Genomic DNA, 9,593 nt, shown 5'->3' with positions numbered 1-9,593 from the left:
CATCAGACGAGGTACAGGCCCCTTTAATAAAAATAGAAGGGGGAGTAATAGATGTAGAGACCCCTCTGGAGTCCAAGAAAATAGAAAAGGAGTTAGAGATACAGAAATGGAACATGAAAAAGGTTCAGGATAACATTAAAAACTTAAACAGAGATATTAATGTGCTGGGGCAGATCAGTGAGGATCAAAAAGAATTAATGGTAGGTGTATTGAAGGAAGTGGAAAAGATAACTACAACACTGTCAGGAGAAATTAAAGCTGAAGGAATGGTAATAGGAGTAAAGGACGAAAAGTGTAGTACAGATGAGGAAACGAGATACGATCCACCATGGGAGGAAAGTAAAAGGAAAAGACTCGGGAGGGAGAAAAATAGACATGCCTACCTGGACATAGTTAGAACAAAAGAGAAAGATGTGAAACAACTAAACTATGGCCGAAAAGATTATCTTAGAGATGAACGTGACCAATATACCTTTGACCCTGAGACATTGGAAGCTGATAGGGACAGTGACAGTGACGAAGAAGAGTCAGAACAAGGTGGGATAAATAAATGCATGCCAAGAGTAAAGAAGGAGCAGAAATCCCCAAAATTGAGATATCAATGCCCATTACTGATCACGGGACGGGGAACTCAAAAATATGTACCCTGGTCACGAATGGACTTAGAGAGTTTAATGAAAAAACTACCTCCGTTGAGTAATGGGGCTAGTCCATGGATTTCTTGTTTTGAGCGAGAAACCTGCCAAGAACAATTAGCACTCGCAGATGTCAGAACTATCATGATAAAATTAAAGGCAGAAGGGGCCCTGAAGCAAATAGAGAAAATTGTAAGAAGCAGTAAATTGGGGGATGAAATAGAATTTAACCCACTTCGGAATAAATTTTGGGAAGCACTTAGAGAAACATTTCCTACACCCTATAGTTTGGATGCCTTGGTAACCCTTCAACTAAAGGAAGGAGAGACTGCACACGAGTATTTCACTCGAGCATGGGACTTATGGGAAACAGGGACTGGAGAAAGACCCGACCACAGCCCCTTAGGAAGGGCTCACTTTCGTAATGGGATAATAAACGGACTACCTGCTACGGTTCAAGCAAAATTAAGGGACATTGTGGGATTAGAGACAATGTCAGAGGATTTGTGGAAAAGACACCTGACACATGCAATCAAACGACATCGTCAATCAGAGCATGCTAAGTCAGAAAGTGCGTCCCAGAAGGAGGTGGACAAAACAACCGATAAATTGGTGAGAGCCATAGAACATATAGGGGTTAAATTAGCGGCCCAACAGATAGTCCCATAGGTCATGGGGCCAGTGATAAATCCGGGACCCCAAGTAAGAAATGGTTGGGAAAGACAGCTAGGTACAATGTATAGAGGGGAACATGCAGTATGCTGGTACTGCCAAAATCCTGGACACTACCAGCGGAACTGTCCGGAGGCTGGGAGAGCAAGGGGAAAAAGATTACCCTCTATTAGAGGCTATCGGGGAAGAGGAGGAAACTTAAGAGGACAAGCAAGGGGTAGGGGTGGACACATTGATGGGCCCCAGAGAATCGGGGGGTGGCAGAGTGATCAACAAGTCCAGGCACCTCAGTGTAATGACTATATTGAGGAAGGTGCTGAATTTGATTATTGAAGGTGCCCTGGAGAATCAAAAATCACGCCTCCCTGGGAGCCACCAAAAGTTTGGGGGACGGTAAATGGAGAAAAAATGGAATTTATGGTTGACACAGGGGCAGCAGTTACGACAGTGATTAAAAAACCCCCAGGGAGCACATTTTCGGGCAAAACATTATCTACAATAGGATTCTCCGGGATAAGGGAAACACAGCCCTATACAGATAACATCGACATGACATTTGGACGACAAAGGGTTAAAACGCCTGTCCTGGTTGTGCCAAGTTGCCCCATTAATTTATTAGCAAGGGACATTCTTACCAAACTAGGAATAACCATACAATGTTCTGAGAAGGGCCTTCGGTTAACATACCCAGGGGATACAATAAGAAGGGGAGGACAGTTTATAGTAATGACCCCATCTAACGCTTCAGAAGACTCTGTGGAGGTTAGTATTTTCTGGAGTCGGCTACTGTATGATGAACCAGGCCCAGGGCTGATTAAACAGTTTTTTGAGTGGAGGGCCAGTATTCCTCGGTATGGGGATTACCATTATCCACTAGATCCTATGCATGTTACATTAAACTACACCATCCACCCAGACCAGGAATATGAGGAGAGGTGGGACTCTCTAAAAGAAGGGAAGACAGAAACGATACATTGTCCATTTATCTTTGTAGGTAAGGAGGGAATAGCTGCTATGGTTGTCATGACAGAAGAACAAATGGAGTGGTTCTGCTTAGGAGTAGAAAGTGTGCCTCATGTGACCTTGGGTATTGCCAAAGATCATCACGCTCGACAGCTGGGTCCGATGGTAAAGGAAGCGATAGGGTGTGAATACAGGCAGACAGAAATCCCGGGATATTCCACCTCGGAGGGAGGAAAATTTGTCAGACTGAATATTGAAGCATGGGACCAGGTTGTGAATGAGAAAGTAGAAAGAGACCGAGCCATAGAAGGAGAAAATATTGATCACAGAGACTCAGACAAATATCTTTCTAATCTGAGTCCACATATATGGACAACGGGGCCCTATGATGTGGGAGTAATAAAAGGAGAGGTATTTCTAGAATTGGCCAACCCCGGGCAGAAACCAATATGGAGAAAACAATACCGCTTGTCGCCCAGTCAGGAGGAGGGTATTAAAGGAACGATAGAAGGGTTAATGGAGTCAGGGGTTTTAAGGGCGGCACCTGACAGTATGTGGAACACGCCCATCATGCCTGTTCCCAAACAGGGTAGAAAAGACTGGAGGATGGTACACGACCTCCGGGAGATTAACTTGGCTACCAAGACCATCGGGAGACCAGTCCCAGACCCATATGTAGCACTTAGGGCTCTGAGTCCGGAGCACGAATACTATACTGTCATTGATCTGGCAAACGCATTCTTCTGCTTGAAATTAGCTGAGGAATGCCAAGACTGGTTAACTTTCACTTACCAAGCACATCGGTACACATACACTAGATTACCTCAGGGTTATAAGGACAGTCCAGGACTGTTCAATCAGGCCCTTAGCGAAATCCTAATGAAATTAAAGCTCCCGGAAGATGTTACACTGATTCAGTATGTAGACGACCTACTATTAGCAGGGAAAACGCCACATGGGTGCCTGACAGGGCAGCCAAACAGGTTACTGGTTATCATGAACATATACAGGGGATGATTTTGAGGTCCCATAACAAAAAAAATGAATCTGAAACTAAGGAGACTTGTAGCAGATTGAATGACTACACAGATGAGTTTTGTGGAGGAAGAGTACTGTACAACTGGCTCCCCGCTAACTGGGATGGTCGGTGTGCTCTAGTAACCCTTAATGCGCCAGTGCTGATTGTCAAAAGGCAGGAGGGAGACGAGGATTCCCTAGAATTGCGCCACACAGAGAGTTGGCTGTGGAGAAAAAGGAGGAGTGTTGGACTCTTGGGGCCGGGAGGAAGGAACCCTGATGGGGTATGGATTGATGCCATTGGCCAAGCCCGGAATATTCCGGACGAATTTAAATTAGCCGATGAGATTGCAGCTGGGTTTGAAAGCTTTCCTGTTTTTAGTGCAATTTTTCCCATCACTGTAAATAAGAATGTTAATAGGATCAACCTTATTCACTATAATGTCCAGCGCCTTGCAAATTTGACCAGGGACGTTGTTGAGGCAATACATCAACAACTGTCAGAAACTTCCCTTATGACACTTCAGAATAGGATAGCGATTGATATGGTCCTGGCAGAGAAAGGTGGAGTGTGTGCTATGTTTGGAGATCTATGCTGCACTTCTATCTCTAATAACACAGGGCCAGATGGATCACTCACTAAGGGGTTAACGAAACTTAGGGCATTGTCGAAAGAATTAAAAGCCCAGTCTGGAGTCTCCAATCCTGTTTTATCCTGGTTACAGGGAGTGTTTGGGAGATGGAGCACTTTGTTAGGACAACTTTTGCTGGGTTTGTTCATTTCTGTATCAATTTTTATCACTTGTGGCTGTTGTTGTATTCCATGCATTCGAACGCTGGTCACGAGGACCATAGAGACAGCCTTTGCTGACCGTGATGAACTGCCTCTGAAATATCAAGCTGTGCAGGCTGTGGAGCAAGACTATCTCACATTACAGGAGGCGGAGAAAGTTGCTGAGATCGATCTGGAGTCTGATGGGGAATGTGATGGAAAGGAGGGATTGTGAATTAGATTGTTACACATATAATTTTAACCTTGCTTGTAACCTAAATATTATAACCTTGATTGTAGAACAAATATTATAACATTGATTGTAACACAAACATTATTAATCAGATTGTAGACCATATGTTAACTTGGGTATTTACTAATGTACGGGGGGTTAGCTAGTTTTTTGCTTGGGGGCAAATGGGATGAAACTTGTAAACGGGCAATGGGATCGGGGTGACGGATGGGGGGTGTACGCAAAGGAGGGTTGGGGGAGCCCTCGCCCACCAGCCGAACTGCCCTGTGAACAGAACCCGTATAGAGCTTGGCAATAATAGGCGAACTAATGTAACGCGGTGGTAGCATAGTCAGGGCGAGATTGTCCTCTAAAGAGGACAAAGGAGGGATTGTAAGGTAAAACATCATGAGATGGGAATGTGTAGGGAGTTACCCTGTACAGGGCAGTAACAAGAAGGGGAGGTGTCCTTGTACTCCTGTTAGGTAAAACATCATGAGATGGGAATGTACAGGGCTGTAACAAGATGTGAATGCATCCTTGTACTTACAAGATAAGAGAGACATTGATGGATTGAGAGGCAGGAAGCTAGCAGGGAAAGGATAGCAACAGTTTTAGTCATTGGACAAGTAATGATATGATGATGTTCTAAGCACATATCCAAGGGTATAAAAAATCACCATTTTGCTGATAACGGCAGAATGCATTCTCCGACTAACATGTTTAGTCGCAAGTGTTACAATCCGGTAATAAAGAACAAAGAACCCTGATTTCGACTCAGCCTGGTGTTTGTCTCACTCATTCATGAACAAAGCAGACCTAACAATACTCTGTCACACTCTTCCCTTAGCCCCACTATTTTAATGTTATTTCGCCTGCTGTAGTTCTCAAGGGCATCTAATTTCCTCCAAATATTCTCCCTCTCATTCAGCAGCATCTCTAATTTATTGCCCATACCATGTATGGTGTACTCATTTTAACCCACCCTTTCCTCCACTTCAGCCACCGTACCCATCAGCCCAGATAGAATACCCTAAACCTTGTCCAGCTTCCCTCCCATGTCATCCTCTTCAGATCTCCTGGACCTGTCGCTGCAGCTGCTGCCGGTGTTCGCCATCTCTTCCAGTCCATCGCTGGTTGCTGCGCTTGACCTGACGCCACTCGCTGCTGTCACCAGCTGCACTGCGCAACTTGGCCCTAGACACAGCACTGGAGCTGAGGTGAGTCTCAATCTACCCTCTTGATTACGGAGTTGACACTGGTTCTTCATGGCTTCTCTGTTCAGGCCAGCCCGCTCTCTGCGCTCTTCAGGTTCGCTGCCCTGTGACCACCATTGGCACCGACTTCATCCCGGGCCTTGCACATAAAGCGAGGGCACCCAACCTGGCATTCCCACTGCAGGAGGGGGGGGCAAGCTTCTCCCCATCCCCAGGGGCTTTCCATATGTACTTTCCGGGTGGCAGCACTGTCTTCACCCATGTCTCATCCTCCCTGCTGGGAGGGTCCTTAGTGGGTTCTGCAGCTTCCACCTCGGGGCTGCCCCGCCATTTTCCTCACCACGAGGCATCTCTAACCGGGTCTCTCTCTTCAATGGAGATTCTTTCATATTCTTATTTGTGAATTTACTCTTAGTCATTTGTTTGTTGTAGGCTTCTTCCCACATCCTTTTTTGGTATTTTGGCAATTCGGTTAGGTTTTTACCCTATACAATCCTGGGAGCTCTGGGATTCCACCTCCTTCTACTCTCCTCGCATCACATGACCTCCCAAAACGTGTCATCTTCAAGGAAAGGTGAGTGACGATATTCCAAATTAAACTTCGTAGTTGCAGCTTTAAGTAGCTTTAATTCATTGATAAAACATTTAAACATTTTGCATAACTACACGTTAAGATTTTCATAACGATGAAATACAAAAGCATATACTGTATAATAATACGATATTCCACTTTATACAGATATAAGCCAAAATTAAGATGATTAGGATGAATTAAGATAAATTCAAAAAGAATCTTGAGCTTGCGTCTCCTCCATAATTCTTCAAAAAATGAGACGCAAGCTCTCCGTAGGCCTAGATATTATGACATATGATGTCACAGTAATAATGTTAACAATTTCTTAAAGGGATAGGCACAAAATCAACTAAGAAGTAAAAACACAAGGTTTTAACTTTTTAACCGACATTTTCTGAAGCCCGAAACGTTGGTTCTGTATCTCTACCTTTGCTACATAAAGGACACTGTTTGGCCTGCTGAGTCTCTCCAGCATTGTGTGTTTGTACTTCAACCAAGGTGTCCACAGAATTCTGTGTTTTACCTCTACACTACGGGCTTGTCACTGAGTTCCTAACACTGTGACTCAGTGAGCTTTTTGAAATTAACCTGAGGTTTCTGCTACTTCACTGAACCTTTTGATGAAATTATTTAATTTTTAAAATTTAATTTAGAGATACAGCCCACTAGCCCATACCACCCAAATGCACCCACCTGATCAATAAACCTATTAACCCCGCACATCTTTGGAACGTGGGAGGAAACCTGTGCGGATGCAGGAAGAATGTACAAACTCCTTTCAGTCATCGCTGGATCCGGACCCAGGCCGCTGGCGCTGTAATAGCATTGTGCTAACCATCCCACCCAAATTACGTTGGATGTAGAACCTGTTCAATAGCAACAGTGTCATTTAATTGTACCATGGCTGTATGTTTCAACACCAAACAAAAATCAATATTTTAATAGAACTGATAATTTAAAAATAAAATATTTCTATTAAAATGTGCCATGTTTGGATCATGGGCAATGTCATGATCGAATAAATGGCCTCCTTTTGTGTTTGTATAAAACTATGGTCACATATTTGAGAGTTGAGAATTCAAGAATGATTTTGACATTAACATTATCCTTTTTCAATATTTTTATTGGAATTGAAATTCCACATCAAAAAAAATTCATAAGAATACATATTTAAAAATAGAAACTTCAGAGTGCACAATACTCAGATCATACTATTTCATCCACAGTAACCTGCATTCTTAATCAAACAATATATTATAGTTATATTTTATTATATTAAAAAAAAATCTAATCCCACTAACAAAACCGAAGCTGTTTGGCAAAGAGAGAGAGAAGAAATTCCTAATCGCAGTAATAGCCAACACCAAATCGGAGATTTTGAAAGTAATTCCAAAAGGGTCCCCACAGTGTTTGAAAATTTCAATTCAAATTGGATATCGAATCTTCTCTAAATTTAAACATGACGTAACCATCTTCCATCCACATTCTTCCACCTAAGCAACACTGCCTGTCTAGCCATAAGAGAAATAAAAGTTAATACCTGCAAATCCGATGCCATTAAAGTTATGTCTCTCTCTCTCCCCAACAATGCCAAACAATACATTAACATTATCCTGAAGTAGCCTGAGATTTTCAGTGGTTAATGTTGAATTCTCTTGATTTCAAATACACATGAATATGATAAAACTGTACATACCCATTATTCAAAAGGGAAAAAAGTTAAGAGTTAACCCCATTTCACGGTGTTACACACCAGACATTTGACCCCCGAAGCATTTGTAAAACTACAGAAAGGTTTGTCTTTTTTTTTAATGGGGACTGCATTGATTAACTGGCTTAATAGTGATCACATTTAGAGACTTGAATAGTGATTTAACAAACCCCAAATGAGAGTGCAAAATGCAAGTCAATTTTACATCAATACTAGTACTTAAAATGAATCTCAGGAACAGTAGTGATTTTGTTTTTTTTTTAAATTAATCAATTACCATCTGACAAAGTCAATGGATAGAAGCTTCCTGTTGTTTGAGAAAGCAAAGGCAATTACATGTGGTCTCTGGGCAATCAATGGTTGATTATAGCAATTCTACTGTTAGACAGCGGTCACGACTATTAACGATGATAAGCAAGGTTGATCAAATATTTTTCTGGACAATAATGTTCTTGTCTTACATGAGGGGATATTGTCAACCTATGATGTGGGACATGAACAAGAGCAGTTGTATAAGCCATTGATTCAACTTTGACTTTTGGGGCCAATAAGAAATCTGCAATTTTTCTCTTTAAAGATTGTTGAATTATGTTATTTGATTAAAAAATGTCAGAGAATGTAAATTATAATGTGAAACATATGTGATTTGCTGAAACAATAGAATTTATGGGACACACACCTTTGCATTTACTCCAGTGGAATTTGCATCAACTTGGTGATGATTGTGCACCATTTCTGAGGAAAACATTGAAGAAATAATTTCTCCATATAACCACTTACAGCATAGAACAGGCCAGTTTGGCCTTACTAGTCCATGCCGTAACAAATCCCCACCCTCCTAGTCCCACTGACCAGCACCCGGTCCATACCCCTCCAGTCCTCTCCTCTCCATGTAACTATCCAGTCTATCCTTAAGTGTAACCAATGATCTCGCCTCAACTACGTCTGCCGGAAGCTCATTCCACATCCCTACCACCCTTTGCGTAAAGAAATTTCCCCTCATGTTCCCCTTATAATTCTCCCCCTTCAACCTTAAACCATGCCCTCTAGTTTGAATCTCCCCCACTCTTAATTGAAAAAGCCTATCCACATTTACTGTCTGTCCCTTTTAAAATCTTAAACACCTCTATCAAGTCCCCCCTCAATCTTCTGCGCTCCAGAGAAAAAAGCCCAAGTCTGCACAACCTTTCCCTGTAACTCAAACCTTCTCAATAAAGTTTTTTTTTAAAATCTTCATAGAAAGTCCATGAGACCTGGATATATGGAAGCATTTCAGTTATTGTGACATTTGGGATTGAGGTGTTATATTAATACTAGTCTACATGTAAAATCTATTATTTCTCCATGGCATCATATTATGTAACATTACCAGGAATGGGGAGTTATCCTGTTGTACAGCTTTACAAAATCAAAGGGGAAGAATGTACGGCAAAATTTCTCCACATCGACCACTGATCTTCAGAGTGGCCAGTTTATCTGCTCTGGAAGCCCCAATATTCAGTATTGCAATTGGCAACAACTTCTCATAGGCTGCAATGATGAACCTATATCCAGAATATACCTGTTGACAGAACATAAAGAGTTAACTACCCAGTCAAGTATCATCTATAATGTATTTGAATCCAACCCTATCACAGGAGCTGAATGCCTGATACAGCATCCAAGACAGAGCAGTCCATTTGACCACCTTAGACATTCATTTCTTCTGTACCAAGCCTGCAGGGTGCAATCTGTTACCTCAAAAGGCAAGGGCTTGAGGCAATGGAATGTTACAAACCACAGGGTCTCCTTCAAGTGCCT

The 9,593-nt window shown here is 42.2% G+C and overlaps 2 protein-coding genes across 4 annotated transcripts in view; one reads left to right on the top strand and one right to left on the bottom strand.

Moving 5' to 3' along the window:
• Positions 1-1,518: 1,518 nt before the first annotated feature.
• Positions 1,519-4,995, top strand: LOC138761500 (uncharacterized). Its single transcript, XM_069933728.1, has 2 exons — positions 1,519-4,689; positions 4,777-4,995. The coding sequence occupies exon 1, from the start codon at positions 1,716-1,718 to the stop codon at positions 3,285-3,287; it is 1,572 nt and encodes a 523-aa protein (XP_069789829.1). The 5' UTR covers positions 1,519-1,715; the 3' UTR covers positions 3,288-4,689; positions 4,777-4,995.
• A 1,786-nt stretch (positions 4,996-6,781) lies between these two features.
• sirt4 (sirtuin 4) overlaps positions 6,782-9,593 on the bottom strand; it is a 28,565-nt gene continuing 25,753 nt past the window's right edge. For 2 of the 3 annotated variants that reach the window (XM_069933723.1, XM_069933726.1), the window contains exon 3: positions 7,226-9,354. In XM_069933723.1, the coding sequence (XP_069789824.1) occupies positions 9,202-9,354 (153 nt within the window). In that variant the 3' untranslated portion in view covers positions 7,226-9,201. Of the gene's footprint in view, positions 6,949-7,225; positions 9,355-9,593 lie in introns of those variants that run through there. The other variant, XM_069933725.1, reaches the window with a different exon arrangement.

The sequence above is a fragment of the Narcine bancroftii genome, chromosome 4, assembly GCF_036971445.1.
Source record: "Narcine bancroftii isolate sNarBan1 chromosome 4, sNarBan1.hap1, whole genome shotgun sequence".
Taxonomy (NCBI): domain Eukaryota; kingdom Metazoa; phylum Chordata; class Chondrichthyes; order Torpediniformes; family Narcinidae; genus Narcine; species Narcine bancroftii.
This window is presented reverse-complemented; position numbering and strand designations above follow the sequence as displayed.

Coding starts and splice junctions, on each gene's coding strand:
- LOC138761500 (XM_069933728.1), top strand. CDS start 1,716: ATGGAATTTATGGTTGACACAGGGGCAGCAGTTACGACAGTGATTAAA.